At 41.9% G+C, this 18847-nt stretch overlaps 1 protein-coding gene across 2 annotated transcripts in view; it reads right to left on the bottom strand.

The window, feature by feature from the left end:
* LOC119498866 (zinc finger E-box-binding homeobox 1-like) overlaps positions 1-17792 on the bottom strand; it is a 93017-nt gene extending 75225 nt beyond the window's left edge. For both annotated transcript variants that reach the window (XM_037787960.1, XM_037787961.1), the window contains exon 1: positions 17669-17792. In XM_037787960.1, coding sequence (XP_037643888.1) covers positions 17669-17726 — 58 coding nt within the window. In that variant the 5' untranslated portion in view covers positions 17727-17792. The remainder of the gene's footprint in view (positions 1-17668) is intronic.
* Positions 17793-18847: the final 1055 nt, after the last annotated feature.

The raw sequence follows: 18847 nt of genomic DNA, 5'->3' as shown, positions 1-18847 counted from the left end.
TTTAATCTCCTTTGCAATAAGCCAGTATACCATGGTTGATACTGATGGATTCCTTAGATTTTTGTAGTTTCACATGATTCACTCTATCTTTAAACTGAGCCTGCTACAACCTCTGAAAGATCGAATAGCGGCTGGGCTTGACGGCGGGCCATCAGATTTTAAAGAGTATAATTAAAATCAATAGTGTTTTGGAGAATCGATACAGTACAGTACAGTACAACATAATATCGCAATACTCATGTGCGTCGATATTTTCTTACACCCCCTATCACATCCATGCACACAGATGAAGGTGTGTTGGCCTTCTTTACCCCACAGGTTTCCCCCAGTGAAGGCAGAGGGAGCCAAAATCCCACCGAGTGGCAGTAACACAAACACAGAAACAAAATGATGAGAAAGCCCGCGGTGTCGTTTGTCCTCGTCTCTCGTAGACGGAACAGCTGACACCTCGGCAATCACGCCGCTGCAGCGGCAACACTGATGCCAAAACTGCTTTGATCAACAGAAATCTCCCAAAGTGGATAAGCAGAGTGGCATTCTCAGTGGCAGCAGAGATCCTAAAAAAAGAATAACAATTACAGAGGGAAGGCAAATTGGATGTGATGATGATACTAATAGAGCTGAAACTAGTCGAGTAGTCGATCGACAGAGAAATAATTGCCAAATATTTTGATAATCGATGAATCGTTTAAATAATTATTCATGCAAAAATGTCAGAAAATGCTTTCAGCCTCTCAGATATGGACATTACCTGCTTTTCTCTGTTTTCTATCATATTAAAGTGAATATATCTGTGTACTGACAAGACATTTAAAGACAGCCCCTTGGACTTTGAGAAACTGGGATGGACATTTTCCACTATTTTCAGATATTTTACAGACCAAACAATTAATCAAAAAATAATCTACAGATTAATCAACAATGAAAATAATCGTTATTTGCAACCCTCGGTAATAAATACCAAAATCCAGTGAAAAAGGGGCAGGGACATTAAGATTTGGTTAGTTTGCATGGTTTTGAAGAAATTGTTTTTATCCAAAATGCCTTTTAGTTAGTACCATGCACTACCCATGAAACTCCACTGGAGCTGCAACTCGTGATCATGTTCATCAGCGATTAATCCGCCCATTATTTTCTCAATTAAGTGTGTGATCTATAAAATATCAGAAAATAGTGCAAAATACCTGTTGATTTTCCAAAACCCAAGATGATGTTTCCAAATTGCTTTTTTTTTTTTTTTAGCAGTCTTAAACCAAAGATATTCAATTCAATTTGCTGTCTGTCAATCAACTAATTGATTAATTGTCTCGGCTCTACACTACACAAGGAAAGAAAACCCCAAACCTTGTGGTGCTGGTGCCATTATCTTAACCAAAGAGGTGCACAAAAAAACACCAGAAATCACACATCATAACTGAATATCAATGTAATTAAAATCCTGTAAAAACATCAGCGCCAAATCATTTCCCTGGAAAATATATAGGGGAAACACTAGATGCAATTCTATATAAAAGAGCTCCACCAACTCAGTCATGACTCAGCAAAAACATATGAACAAGTTTGAAAAAATGGGGACGACAAGTCTTCAATTAGTTTGTTTTTTCCAATAAGCTGTTAATAAGTTTAATCAGTTTGCAATTAGGTAAACAGCAAATGTTGACTTTTGAGAAGCTGGAACCAGTAAATATTTGGCATTTTTTGCGAGATAAATTAAATTATGAATCTATTATTACCATAGATGTCAAACATCACATTTTTACGATTTCACGGACTGACTAAAAGCTGAGTCACTGTTGTGTCACATGAATCAGTGCTGGTAGAATAGCATGTACTCAGATATGACGTCTCAGGCGCTGCTGACTCCCTGCCAGGAACCACGGTGAGGGTGGTAATGCGGGTTATTGTCACAGCTCCGGTGCAAACGTGTTGCTTCGTGCCTGCAGCTCATCAAAAACCGAGCACTCTTCTGGTTCAGCAGCCGCCTCAATTACGGCAGCATCACCCCCCAGCTCCGCCGTCCCTCCATCCATCCATCCATCCATCCAGTCTGGGTGTAATTCATCGGGGCTGGGTGGCCTCCATTAGCGCTCCTCCGCAGGGACAGGACAGCCTCTAAAGCACAGCACTCAGGGAGCGCACTGGGGCCCCGCACTTTACCCTAACAGCTTCATCAAGTCTGCATCCCTTGAGCCAGACACACACACTCCCACCAAACACACACATAAAAACACACACACACACACAACCTCTGGAGGGCCCAATTAGCAGCCATCACCTGTAATTCAATAACAACACTCCCTTTCTTCCAGCCTCTCCAGCTCCCTCTTTCACTCGATCGCGAGTTCGCTTGCATGATTTAAAAAAGGACGACTCCTAATGTTGTCCTGCATCAACAAACAAATCTAAATCTACACCGACAGTTTATTAAGGGATCTGAATGGATTTTTGTTTTGCAAGCAAGAGGTGTCATCCACCCTCCTCCCTTTTATATATCTGGCTCCGTGCTCTAGTCCACATCCAGCCCACAGGACACAGGATGGAGGAGAGACACAAAGAGAGAAGCCACATCTCTACTGAGCTTCTAATTAAATCCTCTGTTCCATTTCAGTGTGTTCGCTCGCCATCCGTCCTGCACCTCATCATGTCCAACTATGAAACATCACAATAAATAAAGAGGAACAGGTCTACAGAACGTCAACAGAACCACAGTATAGCGGTGCATCGTTTACATTGTTAGCTGACAGGTCCACACATTCAGAGGGAACATTCATTCAAAGCTGAATAGCAGCACTGCCCAGGAGGAGACCAATCAGGAACCAGTGTAACTGACTGATTAATTTCATTATCGATTCATTTATAGATTACAGTATCTTCTCTTTTTTCAATTTATTGTCTGGGCTATAAAACATCAGAAATTAGTGACAAAATGTGCATCTAATTTCCCTGAGCCCAAGTTGACATCTTCAAAATGTTTAATTTGACCAACAATCCAAAAAAAAGTTTAATTCAAAATGATATAAAGCCCAGAAAATCTTTACATTTAAGAAGCTGTAACTATCAAATAATCAATTAATTACCTAAAGAGTTTCCAATAAATTGTCAATTGACTAAACAATTCATTGTTTCATTTCTAATTAACTGTGAAATGAACCTGGAACAACATGATGGCAAACCCGTCACTTGAAGTTGAGAGGGATGAAACTTGATACAGATATCCTCTGACACGTCGGAGTGACAACCTGCCGACAACCAACCACGTTCATTTAATTCCCTTTGGGGGAAACAAAACCACAGAACTGTTTTTTCTACTCCAACTCAGCTGCATAAAAGTAATCAGCTGAACATCGTGGTCAACGGCTTCTCAATTCCCCCGAGACATGACTTCAACAAGCTTCTAAGACTTGGATGAGAAAGCATGGAAACAACACATCCCTACAGAAATGAACTGCTTTGTTGTTCACCAGTATAGTGGCGATGGGAGGAATCGCTGTCCAATCAGAGTTAAGGCCCAGACACACCAAGCAGACGCAGTCTAGTCTACCATCGGCTCTTGTCTGCCCGTGTCGGAGGTTTTCTTCGGTCGATTCGGCGTGATGAATCGGCGACGGAGCTCGTCGGTGAGAGATATCACACAAGCGAATCAGTGCACGAGAAGAGAAACAGAAATGAGGAAAGCAAGCTGACGAGTAAAGTCAAGAGGACACACAGAAGACTCTTCTCATTTTTCATCTTCATCTCATCTGATCATTCCAATACACGGATATTTTCACGACATGAACATCTGGAATGAAGCTAAGTCGTGAGTGAGAGTGGTGAGAAAATGGTCGGCAGACGCCGCTTTGTTTCATGTACTTATCATAACAACGGATTGTATATCCGCCACCTTCGGTCTTGTGGTTTTGCTTTTTTGAATGACGAATACAGACTACCGCCGCCTGCTGGTAGGGAGAGTTCATTTTAAAAGGCGATATGATGCGACGCAGAAGTCGGCCTTCATCACCACTTGTGTCTTTTTGACGTTGGCTTGGTGTGTCTGGGCCTTTACATTCCCAACCTAGGCAAGACAGAACCTGTCACTTTGCATCCATAAGTGTGAAAAAGAGATTAGTAAGGACCGACTTTTCCCAAAAATACGTTGCAACAACCCCCAGAGAGAGGGGGCATGGCTGATTCCAACCAAAGGCAGGTGAATAAATATAGACTTCTAGCCAGCTAGTTTTTGAACAGTGAGGTGATTAAGCCTCTTTACTTAGTGCAACATGCTGCATATGTTCAGTTCTGTTCACTTTCATTTTCTGCTTCAAGAAAGAGTAAAAACATTTCTTCGATAGTTCATCAAATCTTGCAATTTCTGAGTGACTCTTCTCGTTTGATTCAGACCATAATCTGAGAGCAGGTAGCTACGGTGTAAAAGTGGAGAATAAATCCTTCTGCTGTGCTTCTAATCAAACTCTCTATTCTACTCCCACCTGTCCTGCTGCTGCTGGACCCACTGAGGTCTCTGGGGTGTCTTTAGAGAGTCCAGGCTCCTCCTAACCCACCTGTCCACCGCTCATGATTTATGTCTCCTGAGACCACTGGGACTGCTGGGAGCCCCCCCCCCCAGCTCCTACTGTAGGTTTTACATTTGACCTTTTTTTTTTTTTTTTAAAGCTTTATTCAATAATAAATAATTTGTACTCTCCCTAGAATTCTTTGGTTTTATACAGCTTTGGTTTGTTAAAGTCATAAAATGTGAAATCAGCATAAATAACCCGCAGTGGTTTTTCTCAGTTATTTTAATCCATAATGTCCCAATGAAAATAATCTGCTTCCTGTGAAGAGGCATTTGAGCATAAAAAGCTCTAAAAGGAACATGCCACGGTACATGCCTAAAGAAACATTTTCCATTACTATATACTGCAGAACTTTAGTAAGCATGCAGTGCTATTTGAGATTAAAAAACCTGTTCCAGCAGTGTGCCGGTCACAGAACAGCCTGCAGAAATCTAACCAAGTCAGTAGCATTGAGTCTTACAACCTCGGCATCGGTAATCACAACAATTCGCACTTGTTTCCAAGGACTGAATTAACTTGAATGTCCTTGAATCAAGTTTCAATTATTTACATTTGATGCCGATTTATTCAAAATCGCTTTAAAAGGTGATTCACCAGTATTAGAAATAGGTAGAATTATCTATTCAAATAGTAGATTTAACTTTTCTTTTCAATTCAATTCATCTAAAGTCTATAAAATGTCATGAAAAACGCCTGAAATTACATCTTCAGAGCTTCGACTAACAGTCCAAAAGTCAAAAATATTCTGCTGTTCTGGATACTATCAGATAAGACAGAGAAAAGCAGAACATCCTCACATTGAGCAGCTAGAACTAGAAAATGTTTAGGATTTATTTTGCTTGAAAGATTACAATGAATCGATCAATTATTCAAGGTTTTTAAGCTCTGTTTGATTGTATGACTGAATGACACACATGGCTTTTTACTAAGATGAAGAACAATATTTCAGCAAAGGGAAAAACACAGAGGTCATTATCTAATGTTAAACTGGGCTTTAACTTTGTACTGTTTTCTAATATTTATCTCTTTCATTATTCCGCTCCTTTTCTACTCTCAGTTCTTTTCCTTTCTGCTTTCCTTACGCCTGTTTCTTTTTGGTTTACCTTTGAGAAGTGTCCTAATTTTTAATGGAAGCGAATAAAAGTGAGTAGCCTATCACAGGCGAGCGGCACTCCACTTCAACGACCGACGTGCACGGGATTACGGCTCGATTTAGTACGGCATCCATGGCTGTGGCTCGGCGTAGTGCCCGGAGGCATGCGGCAGCTTTGGGCTGCGTTTTCACTGATTTCCCTCTGAGCTGGAAGGAGCCGGAGGCCTCTGTTCTGCTTCTCAGGCGGCAGGGGAAAAAAAGAGAATGGAGGATGTGCAGGATATGCAAATTGCACCACCACCAAAGGAGCGAGGGGAGAGGAGCTTCCCACCGGCTGAGTGTGAAAGAGTGCTCCCCCCCATCTCCCATACACACAGGACTTTGAATGGGACTCTTTCTTTAGACACACACTGGCCTGCGTGCACACATAACCCACACGATCACACAAACGTATAAACTCATTAAGCAAATGCACACTCAAAATATGGAAGTTTTAACACATACACGTGCGTGGTGTGAGGCGGGATGCTGGTCAGCAGCAGCAGCAGCAGCAGCAGCAGAATAAACTGGGTCCCTTCACCACAGGCCGTCTTTTACAGCTCAGCCCCGGTTAGCACCACACAGTGTAGATTAAAGTTTTAGCTGTTAGCTGCTCGGGGAGCCTCTTGAATACATGAATATTCAGGTGGGTGAATGGAGAACGATGAAAGGCAACAGCAAAGCAGGTTACTTGTGGAAATGGGTAAGGCCACCTTTAAGAAAAGTGCTAATACGAGTTTGGCAGTTCCTCTGAGATTTTATGCTCCAGCGGCGCCGGAGGTAAATTTCAGTTCTGGTTCCACATTTTGGTTTTGTTTTGAACGTAGGCAGCACTGAGCAAAACTGTCTTCATGACATCAATTTTAAACGGCATTGTAAGTTCAGAGGAGGATTTGGCTTTACTGTAATATTATTTAAATTTAACAGTAAGTGGATCTTTTTCTACCGCTCTTCTTCTAAAGGCACAGCAGCTTTAAACTTACTGAGTTCATTCATTGATTTATAGAAAAACAAATGGGCAGCGTTTTTTCTCAAATCATCACCATTAGTACTCTTCTGTGATTTGACATTATGGTGAATATGTATGGCAAGCCATTTTAACATTTAAGAGCTAGATGAGATATTCATTAGAGATATCTGCATCATCATTTTGCCTAGTCAAAACTCTAATTCAAGATATCCCTAATTCTATTTGGACTAAACTCTAATTTTAGATATCCGTAATTACATTTTGACTAGTAGGATTCAAATCATGTATAAAGGGTTTGTTATTACGGATATCCACAACTGAAAAATGACTAGTCGTAATTCCAGTTTCACATATTTTTAATTCCCCTCAATTGTAGATATCTACATTGTTCATTTCAGATATCTAAAATTAAAAATAAAGTCAGAATGACGTTGTATATATCTCTAACTGGAGTTACGGATAGTCTAAATGTAATTACAGATATCTAGAACTAGAGTTGTGACGAGGCGAAATGATGTTGCAGATATCTGTAATTACGTCAGAAGCCTGGCGTATGGGTTTATAAAGTGTGTCTGGAGACAAAGCTCTCGTTGGCCACAGATTCCTCGATGATGAGCTCTTTTTCTATTTCATGTCATTTTCTAACTATCTGATTCCCAGTGGTCCCCGACCACTAGTCTCACAGCCGGCTGCACATAGAGACTGATGTTAAGCATCCAGCTCGGAGGACTAAAGGCTCGTTTTGATTAAAATGAGGTTGTAGCTCGTTGTCTACCTCACTACGGTTAGAAAGAGCCCTCGTTGGTGTTTTAACTATGTGTCTCTGATGAGTTATTGATCCGGGAAGTTTGAATCTGGGAATATCTTTCACACTTTACCGAACTATCCCAAGTTAGCAAAAGCTTCTGCTGACACTGTTCAGATGCTTTGTTGGGCCGATATCCAATGGGAGGCCTTGATGAGCAACGTCATGACAACAACTCAGACTAGTCATAATGAGGCTTGAGAGATCTGTAGCTGTTATTTAGGATAGTCAGAACTGAATTACAGATATCTCTAACTGTCGTTTTGACTAGTCACAATGACCTTATAGATATCTGGAATGAGAACTCTGACTAGTCACAATATAATTGTGGATATCTCTAATGTTAATTCCGGATAGTCAAGCTGAGCTATTAAATGTTATAACGGCTTGCCATAGAATATGTTGATGTGTGACAAGACCCATTTCTGCAGCCTAGACACAGAGCAAGTGTTGGATAATAATGTCCTCAAGGTCCACCTGCCTTAAAGTTTTACTGCAGTTCTAGTCTTGCACACTTGACATTATTAAGGTGGCGTTTAGCCCTAAATTGATTTAGGTGTGCATGGACTGGCACTTGAGGACTGGGGTGACTAATGATGAACATCGGGGTTCCCCCTCTTTTCTAGAGGTCATTTTCTAGGACTTTTCCAGAACATTTTCAGTGATGATCTAGCTGGTAAGACAGACAGGGATCACGCCATACACTAATGTGTTCCTCTCTGTGGAAGTCTGATTTAAAAGACATGCAGCCTATGGCTAAATCATCTCTTATGTGCTTAGAAACGATGACAAATTTATCATAGAATAAAAATATAATAAGAAAAGCTACCACAGTTTACCAGCCAGCAGTGACTAATATTTACATTTGAAGGATAATCATTGAAGGACATCATTCAGAGTTTCAGCCAACCTGCATGTGCTCCATGTGACATGACTTGGGCGTGTGTTCACAGCGTTTCCACAAAATATCACCCTGATACTCTCATCCAAAAACTACCATATGAATGTTAATATGATCCTGAACGTAACTTAGCCCCTTCAGATGCCAATGTTATCAGTTCTGGGGAGCTCTGATAGATAGCCTAGCCTAAGGAAAATAGGGGAATGCTGAAATAATTCCAATACAACACAAGATTTTCCATAACATTTGACTTTTTCCTCTCATTTTCCATGAGTTTTCCATCACTGAAAAATTGGTCAACTGTTTTCCAGGTTTTCCAGGCAGCGGGGGAAGCCTCAACATGTACGAAAAGGGAAGACTGATATTTTTAAAGTGACATTGGAGCAGTAAAGACACAGTTAGCTTTACTATTAAATCTTTTTGTAATGATTTGATGCACGAGACGCTATCTGTGTTATAATTTCGTGTAGTTTTGTGTAATCTTTACGCAGCACACAGAGAAAACACTGAAACTCTACTGAGCATCTTCTCGGCACATGTGGCTCATGTGCTTTCTGTTGTAACACAGCTCCAGGGCTGCTCCATTGACCTCTGACCTCTCTGTGGAGGACTGGGAGGGTGGGTGGCTCTGTGAGGGAGGAGGGGGGGGGCACCATCTTCTGTTAATACAGACAACTTGTAGTTTTTGAGTTTCAAAAGCCACACTACCACGGTACCTTTCAGGTTTATTCAGACTCCTCGGTGCAGTGCAGCCTGAATGACACAATTGCTCTCAGTTTCGTATCAAATCAGAGGGCAGCGCACCGTTTCCCTTCCACCTCGACTAAAAATAGTTCTCATGTTGAGTGTTTGTGAGTAGCTGGGGCGAATCACACCTGCATGACAATAGGCACGTCTGCGCCGGCTAAAGTTTTTAGTCATTTGTCGTTTGATTCAGGCTACATTCTGAATATGTGAGCTATTGAAGTGAGTGTGGCTGTTTTGTTCGGCAGGGCTTTAGCTGACTTTCCCAAAACACATCTGGTGGTGTACAGTCTACATCACTGCTCACTACTATGTCTCTATACTGACAAACTCTCCCACTTTCTGCCTTTAAAATCCATCAGATAAACTCATCACTTACTCATTAATTACACTTTTGTCTAGCCATAGTTTTGTGTACTGAGTTGAATGATACTAAAAGTTGCCGTATTAGTGCATGATGACTAAAATGAATCAGACTCTGACTCCTTTATTTAACTTTACAAGTCAGACACAGCAGCTGTTTAAAGCTGTATGCCTTTATTAGGCCGTATTGAGTCATCTGCCTCAACTTTCCACGCCTGATCTGTCAAGGTGCCTTTATCGGCTGACGTCATCTAATTGAAACGCAACGGCGTCAGTAGAAGCCGCTGATTTCCCCCCTAACAGGCACCATGTTAATGCATGTAAATCCAAACAAGCAGGCCTCTGTTGTTATGCAAAGCCTGGAGGAAAGTAGCAGTTTCCCACCTTGATGCACGCACACAACACACAACACACTCTCTCTCGCTAACACATACACACAAACACACACACACACACACACACACACACACACTACTCAATTAGTCACAGCAGCAGCATCAGTAGTCTGGCGGACGCACCTCCCCCACCCTGGACCATAAAAGGTGATGGGAGGGGTTAATGCTGACTTGCTAAAGACATCCTGTAGTGCTTTGTCATTCCACAGGCCCATTTGTGCAAGGGAAACAACACACACACACACACACAGCCCCAGGCTCTTCAGCAAAAGGAGAAAGTAACATGAATGGCCGACGGTCATGGATCAATTAACAGCTACTGTTGACCACAACCACTTCTCAAACCCTCTGACGCTGCCATCTCCCTAATACACAACAAAGGTTCACGTGCGCATAAATACTCCCATTACACAAAAATACACATCACTTGGAAAAAAAAAAAAAGAATGACGAGTCCTTAATATGAAAAGTAGCTTTGGTTATTAATAGGGATGCTAATTTTTAAAATTGTCTTAACCGATAACCGACCCTCGTTAACCGATTATTAACCGTTAACCGACCAGATCTGTGCCTCAATTGCAGCGGTGCACCAGCTGCAATGTATGAGCACAACAGATATTCCCCGGTTCACCCGTCCGGGAGCGTTAGCTTAGCAGATAGATGACTAAGATGCTTCCTGTAGTGTTGCGGTCATGCAGCCACTTTCACAGTAAAAGTCTCCACCGCACATTTAGTTTAGTTTAGCAGGTTGTCAGCTGTGTGTCTGTCCGGATTAACGATAGCGATTGTCTAAGGAACAGTGTGTGTGTTTGTGCTACGTTAGCATCTGTAGCTCTGTAACACATACAGTCTGTCAGCACGGCGTAACTTCAGCGAGTTTCCGACAGACCGTGTGTGTGTGGCGTTATAACTGTGAACGCACAGTAGCTGTAGCAGACAGAGTGTGTACAGTTTATTTGTCGGTGAATAAATGCTACGAGGCTACAACTCCTCCGCTCAAGCGATTTAACATGCGAGGGTGCAGGTCGTATCCACGTTGACCCTCCGCCGTTCTCTGCTTTCTTGTTTCAGCTCTCTGCGGTTTCTTTTGGTTTTAGACGGATACGGAGCGGATATGACGTCACGTCACTCAGACTACAACAATAAAAGCAGTAATTTCCTTCGACCCCCGGCATAGACTCAAATGAAGCAAATATATCGATTCTGTCATTCAAAAATCAATTTTAAATTCTTAAAAAAAAAAAAAAAAAGATACATAAGAGAATCACTTCCCCCTCCCCCATCTGTAACTGAAACAGCTTTGGGTGACCTCAATAAAATGGTTCATTCATACAAATACAGGAAATAAAAGGACTGTAAAACCTGTGATAGTACGAAGCCACAGTGTATCATGGTCTGATTTGAAGCTCGGTTGAAGGGTCATAGTTCTCATAAGATGATGCAAAACTTGTTTGCACAACATGCGAGGCGTTGATGGAGCATTACAGGTTCAGCATCTACAGGTGAGAGCTGAATAAATAGCAGATACACAGAGAAAATGATACTCAACTCATCTCATCGCATCAAACAACAGCAAGCTGATCAAAGAGCCTATCACCAAAGAGACAGGAGTGTTCCTTTAAAACACTAATTCAAAGCACTTTCATATCAACAAATGTCTGTTTCCCTGATATAACTTATAGAAAACAGCAGTCAGTGAACAGTCACTGAGAGCTGTTGTAAACACACTTGTCTGCTGAGGCACCACTGTCACTGCCAGTGAAAAAGCTCCATCTAATTTAACCAAATCTACAATTTAATTAAGTAAAGCTAGGATTATTATGATATATGAAAATTAAAAATCCACTCCAGAATCGTATAGTTAAAGGTCCCCTGTGGAGATTTTGACCTCTAGTAGTGTTATGAAGCTGTTTTTTTTCTGTGAGTGGTCCCTGTTTTATCTTGTGCACACGTATGAGGTCGGGTGACGCGGTACACATTCCTGCCAACGGTTTCACACTATTCCACTGATCTACAGGTGGCGGTAACATAACAAGATATGCAGCAAAGTACCAGCAAAGGCACAGAATAAGACGGCTAGCCGGTAAACATGGATGTAAACAATGCTGGATTTCAAATACTTTAAAGGGGACACATCATGAAGAACTCACTTTTTCAGTGCCTGTGCTCATACATTTGGGTATCTGGAGTGCCTACCAACCCACAAACTGTGACATAACATGTCAAATGCAGGCTAATGAGAATTTAGCAACACAGTCTCACAGCAGTCCGTCGGAATTTAATCTATTTGATTCGTGTACATGGACACCAATTTCCCTTTTTTTTCACTCAACGTATTTTTTTTGCTTTTTCCTACGAATGTCCAGCAACATGTGACGCACGTGTCAATTTCCGCTCCAGTCTTTTTATAGGCAACAAAACTACTTAGATAGCTTTAGGATAAGATAAGTGGTTTGGGTTATAATATCTCCGGAAGTGACATAACTTCAGTAGGCCTTCGGAAGTTACGTGACCAATAAATCACCTTTGACTTCTGGTTTCACAGAGGACACGAACATCAGCCACCTGGGCGGAAGTCCTGTGTTTTTTTGACCCACCCATCCACCCTGACCTCCTCCCTACGCGGCACTCGTTGCTCTTTAAACTTCCTGGTTCACAATTATGTGGATTACATACAAATTGATTTTGCGCTGACCATCACGAAAAAAAATTTGACATTCATACACGAATCGATACATTCAATTTTGTGACTATTTCACCTACTGCTGTGCGACTGGGCTGGATATATCGCCCACGGCTTGAGAACTATCTTTGCAAAGGTGAAACATATTTTTCTTGCAAGCCATTCAGAGCAGACTTGGCTTTTTCAGGAGGGGGGTCTTAAAGAGACAGGCGCTAAAACGGAGCGTTTCAGACAGAAAGTATGAGAGAAAAGAATGTGTTTTTTTAACATTAAAGCATGTAAACATATTCTGGTAGAAACCCAAAATACACGTGTGAACCTGAAAATTAACATATGTCCCCTTTACAAATAATGTGTCCCCTTCCTCCAAAAAATCCTCCACAGGACGGCCGGACAGACGCTGGTGAAGGCCCAGGCCCTGGCAGGCTTGTGGAGGTACATGAGCAGTCCAAGTCTGGGAGTAGGCCGCTGTGTTTATCCTGTCAAGGTATGTTAACACCAGGCTGCATTCCTTTAGTCCCTAAATTGCAGTGTTAGATTACAGCCCAGCTGAGAGCGTACACACATACAAACATGGAGCACTTTGAAGCAAAGGCGTTGGATGACGAAGCCGTGACCAAAGTGGCAGCGGCGAAGCAACAGGCGGCGCTCATGGAGGGGCCGACACCTGCCATTTACAGAAGAACTGCACACGGTCAACATGCGGTGGAGCTAAAAACAAGTTCATCAAGGACCTTAAATAACAACAATTTCTCCTCCGCTTTTTTCCTTCACAAGGTTGTGTCCGTATACAATTACTTTAAAAACACAGGAATAACTGTTTTATGTACTGTCCATGCTGCTACAACTCACTCTAATGTGTGGTACACGTTTAATTTAGGCATAAACAAGTACAGTAAAAGAATAGAGAAGGTTGTTGAGGGTCTCTGCAGGCCTATAGCTAGATGACACTCATCATTTACTGGCTTTTATAGCAGCATGTTTACAGTTGCTGCCTGGTGGGAAATCATCTCTGTAAAGAAGCGGAGCAAGGCCAACTGACTGTCAGCTATTAACAACCAGCAGGCTTGGGTAAGATGTTTAGATAGGGGAGGAACAATGCCATTTGAACTTGGGTGGCACACTAAAACAGCACAGACACCTGAATATGAGTCTCCTCTCAAGCAAACTGCAGCGTGGCTCACTATGATGAGATCATAACTACAGGAAATGACTCCAAAACACAAGATTTTATGGGTATTATTAAAAGATGGATGTTAACACCTGATTGCCAGTGTTCATGCAAAAAAAACTACTGCAGCGAAGAGCACAGACACTGTTTTATCTAACTAGATTTATTTTCTGCCTCTAACCAGCAAGAACGGCAGATTACTTAATCCGTCTGATAACGATCTGCTAATGATTTTATTAACAGTTCTGGTTCACTATAGAACATAATTGTGCAATGTGAAACTAGGACCACAAAATAAAATGCAACGCCAACTTTGGCACTGTGGTTTGGACCCACGAAAACCAGCCGAGCGTGCCCTTCACACGTGACGTTTAACATGCTAAACTGTTATTAACCGAGTACACTACGGCTGTCAGTCATTCTTCATATACATTACTGTGTAATGTGCTGTAATTTGGGGTCAAAGCTGTGTAATGCTTTGCCTTATAATGTCCTCATACCGTTATCCATAATAATAATAAACAAGATGGAGCAAAACTCTCAAGTGAGGAGAGGAGAAGGGTCCCTGGGACATGTGAGGTGTTAGGAGAGCTGAAACTTAATCGATTAGTCAATTAATGTGGGAAAATAATTGGATATTTTGATTATCGACAAATTGTTTAAGTCGTTTTCTAAACAAAAAATGCTAAATATTCTCTGGTTCCAGCTTGAGAGGATAAGCTGCTTTTCTTTGTTATATATAAAATGTAATAAACTATATATGTTTAGCTTTTAGACTGTTGTTCTGGGAAATTATGACAGGGATTTTTCACTATTATCTGACATTTTATAAACAAAATAAGTAGGGCTGCCCCCTCTTTGTCGATTGGTTGACTAAATGGTCGTTTTGGTCTCAGTCGACTAAGATTTCTTTAGTCGCTTAGTCATTTATTATGCTTTTTTTTCAACAGAAAGATTTATTTATAAGACACTCATGAGCACATTTCTAGGAAACACCAGATTTAAAATGCTGCTTTTGTGTGATTGTTTACAGATCTCTCAATCAAATCAATTAATCAGTCGACCAAATCCTATGAGTGTTAGTCGACTAAGATTTTTTTTGGTTGAGGACAGCCCTAAAAATAATAAATCAATTTATTGAGAAAAAGATTAGATTAATCTGTAAAAAAGATGATCGTTAGGAGATTTGGCTCCATGATGACTAAAAAGCATTAAAACGTGTAAAGTGACGTGTAACTACAGTCACCTGAGGAACAGTTATCAGAAAAGGCCTGTCCACAGTCTATATTTACTCACTTTCTAATACACGGATGAAAGTTTGTCCACCTTAAGATGTGTTAATGACCTCAGATTAATAGAACATAAAGTCAGTATATTCAATAGGCTTTTTGTGACAGTACAGTTGATCACACATCAGCAGCTGTGTGCCACATCATGACAGACTGGAGGTCATGGCACATTAGCACCAGGCTAATGTTTGGCAGCATCTTTTGAAATCCAGTAAAAGGAGTCAGTGAGATGAGCAGGATGTGAACGAGCAGCTCGCATCATGTGGATGAAAACTAATGAAGAAAGAAATAGACGTTTTGAATGGAGTCAGGTGGAAGATGAGACCAGCAGCAGGATGAAAGCGGTGCGCACTGAATCACAGTGCACCTTTTATTTGCCATCTTGATTGTGCGCACCACCCGTTACACGGACACGCTCCTTCCTCCACATTATAATCTCATTTAACGTTACGTGTGAATATGATACATGCGAATGAATATTCCCATCGAGTATGTGAGCATCTTACTGCGAGGATATCACGGGGAGATGTGTTCAAATACACCTTTATAGGTGTTGCATCACCTTGTGCGTGTATACCTGGCTGTCTCCGGGCCAGCAGCAGCAACCCCGCCTTCACTGCAGTAACCGGACTGACCGCCATTCTCCTCCCGATTACCGCTCAGGGACATTGTATAAGGAATAACCGCAACACAATAGCTGGAGAGGAGCGGATGGCCGGTGGTCGGTGCGTCCTGTACGCGCGGTTAGTGCACACACAGTGGAGGAGCAATAACGGAGGAATAAACCACCTTATGCACCGCTACGTTTAGTCCGTGCACACTCGCACAGAGCTGCACACAAACCGATCCACACGCACACAAAATATAGACATAAAAGGGAAGATAAAAACATGCACAAGTGGGTCAGAAAGATGCGTTTCGATGAGATAAATCCCGCGAGAATGAAGAGAGAGAGGAGGGCGAGCATCCATGCGAAGCTGGCACGATGAAACACACGGTGAAAACTATACCCAAATAAATAATCATCTTCTCTACCTGCACAGGTTGACATTTGGAGCTTTTCCTGGCTCCTCAACGAGACACCGAGGCTTTAGGAAACGGTGATCAGATCCTGTTCCGGTAACCGGTGGAGAGCCGCAGGTGTTATTTCTCTTTATTTCTAGGCCATTTGTCAGCCCCGTTATCCGCGTTCAGGTAAACATGATGATGATGATGATGATGCTGATGATGATGATGCTCCTGTACGGACGCACAGAGTCACCGTCGTGTCGTCAGCAGGAGGAAGAAAAAAAAAAGGTGCTTTCCAGCCCCTCGGCTCACACACACATTGTGCCTCATAACGGTGAGAAATATATAAATATATATATGGGTTTACTTGTGTTATTGGCTGATGCGATGGAAGAGGGGGGGAGGACAGGTAAGACACCGTCCAATCAGGTGCTCGGGCTCTATTGTGGACATTTAAAGTTATTACAACACCTACAATCTATTTTTAATATCCTTTACTTCATAACAGGTGGACTCACACACACACACCTATTCGGAGATCCGATAAAGTCCCTGTAGGTGATGTTGGAGGATTACTACAACTATATCACAGATACCACTGAGTAATATCAGCTCAATATAATGTCAACACTGACAACCACACACCAAAAAGTCCATATTATGTAATGAAGTGATTCAAGACTTAGAATCAAAAACATTATAATGCCCCAAAAACAGCATTTATTTCCAGCATTGCTAACGGTTTACAATCCCGAATTTGCATGTGCAATAAACAAGAGTCTAAAATGTGCAATAGGAGCAATTTGCAAGACAATCAACCAGAAACCAACGCCGAATAACAACAAAATGCGATATTAATAAAGCTAAACTGGTGCAGGCGATGAGGAAATGCATGCATGAAGATACATTTCTACTTCAGGAGGATTAATAAATACAATGTCCACTTCTTACCTTAACTAGAGGAACATGTGGTGTAGCAGTTGTGGCAGGGAGGGGTGAAGTGGAGATCAAATAATAAACATCCCATCTCTCTGCCATCAGCAGAGCAGCAGTGAAGCTCACCAAACCTCATGCGAAAAAACACGCATTCACCGCCAACAGCACGACAGCCCATCCGGCCGTCACAACAAACCGATAAAGTTGGATTCTTTTGAACGGGAGGGAGAAACGGCACCGTCCGGGGGCCGAGAGAGAGCAGCAAGTTACTGTGAAACTAACCCCGCAACAACCTCGCCCTAAAAGCCATCCAGTGAAGTCCAGACTGCGCTGAACGGGCCACGTTGTTCTGTGAACGCCCCGCAACCTGCCAGAAAGTGTTGCTACGGTGGGAAAAGTGGCAGAAAAGTGCAGAAACAAAGAGCAGAAAAGTAAAGTTAAACTACTAATAATACAGACAACAATGAGGCGCTCCTCTGGTTATTAGGAGAGCCGGATAACGGTCCGGTGTGTGCACCGCTAGGCGGAGAGAGAGCAGCCAGCCAGGTATAACGGTACACCACCACACCGGGACATGAACACACTAATACTCCTTAAAAAGTCCCCGAAACGTGGTTCAACTCACTCCCAGAGAGTCCCCAGAAGGAGTTGACCGGGTTAAAGTTCCCGGTTAGCCCGCCCGGCCCGGCTCGGTACCGGAGGAGTTAGGACTTACCGCTGCTCCTCTTCGGGTTCGCCTGTTTTCTGCGCTTACACCTGGGGCCATCCGCCATGATCCTCTCGCTGAGTCTGAAGCGCAGCCGCTCGAGAGTCACCTCCTCCTCCTCCTCCTGTCTCTTCCCCCCCCCCCCCCCCCCCCCCCCCCCCCCCCCCCCCCCCCCCCCCCCCTCTTCCTCACCCCCTCCCTCCCCTGTCCGCTTTACGACATCACCTTCCCCCCGCAGAAAACACCTGGTTTGCGACACACTGGCCGCTTTTACGGCATCACCTTCTCGAACACCTCAGCACATGGCCCCTCCTACTGGCCGCACATGGGTGGGTGTTCTCTGGAAGGGGTTTCCAAAACGGTGGTCCTACCGCTCTGTGAGGGTCGTCCCGGGACTCTCACTGCCTCTGCTCCTCCTTCCTGACTGCTGGAAGAAGAGAAATATATAACATATAATATATAACGGAGAGGTGTTTCTCCACAGGTGGAGGTGTAGAGATGTGTCCATAGAGTAGAGCTGGAGGGAACTTAAAGTGTCAGCATTCACATTATACACTGTAAAAAACACACCGTTAAAAGTAAAAATCCTGAAATTACGACAGAGCAGGCTATTAGGGCTACATTGAGGAGAAGATTTTTTTCAAGAATAAAGTCATAATAATACAAGAATAAAGTCATAACTTTATGAGAAAAAAGTCGTAATATTACGAGAATAAAGTCATAATTTAATGAGAATAAAGTCATACTATAATATTACAAAAATAAAGTCACAACTTTACAAGAAAAAAGTCATAATTTAACAAGAATAAAGTCATACTATTTCAAGAAAAAGGTCTTAATATTGCGAGAATAAAGTCATAACTTTATGAGAAAACTAGTCGTAATATTACAAGAATAAAATCATAACTTTATGAGAAAAAAAGTTGTAATATTATGAGAATAAAGTTGTAATAATACAAGAATAAAGTCATAACTTTATGAGAAAAATAATCGTAATATTACGAGAATAAAATCATAACTATGAGAAAAAAGTTGTAATATTATGAGAATAAAGTTGTAATAATACAAGAATAAAGTCATAACTTTATGAGAAAAATAATCGTAATATTACGAGAATAAAATCATAACTTTATGAGAAAAAAAAAATTGTAATATTACGAAAATAAAGACAAAGCTTTATGAGAAAAA

Source organism: Sebastes umbrosus, chromosome 12, assembly GCF_015220745.1.
Source record: "Sebastes umbrosus isolate fSebUmb1 chromosome 12, fSebUmb1.pri, whole genome shotgun sequence".
Taxonomy (NCBI): domain Eukaryota; kingdom Metazoa; phylum Chordata; class Actinopteri; order Perciformes; family Sebastidae; genus Sebastes; species Sebastes umbrosus.
Note: the sequence above shows the minus strand (reverse complement) of the source record. Positions and strands in the feature narration are given on the sequence as shown.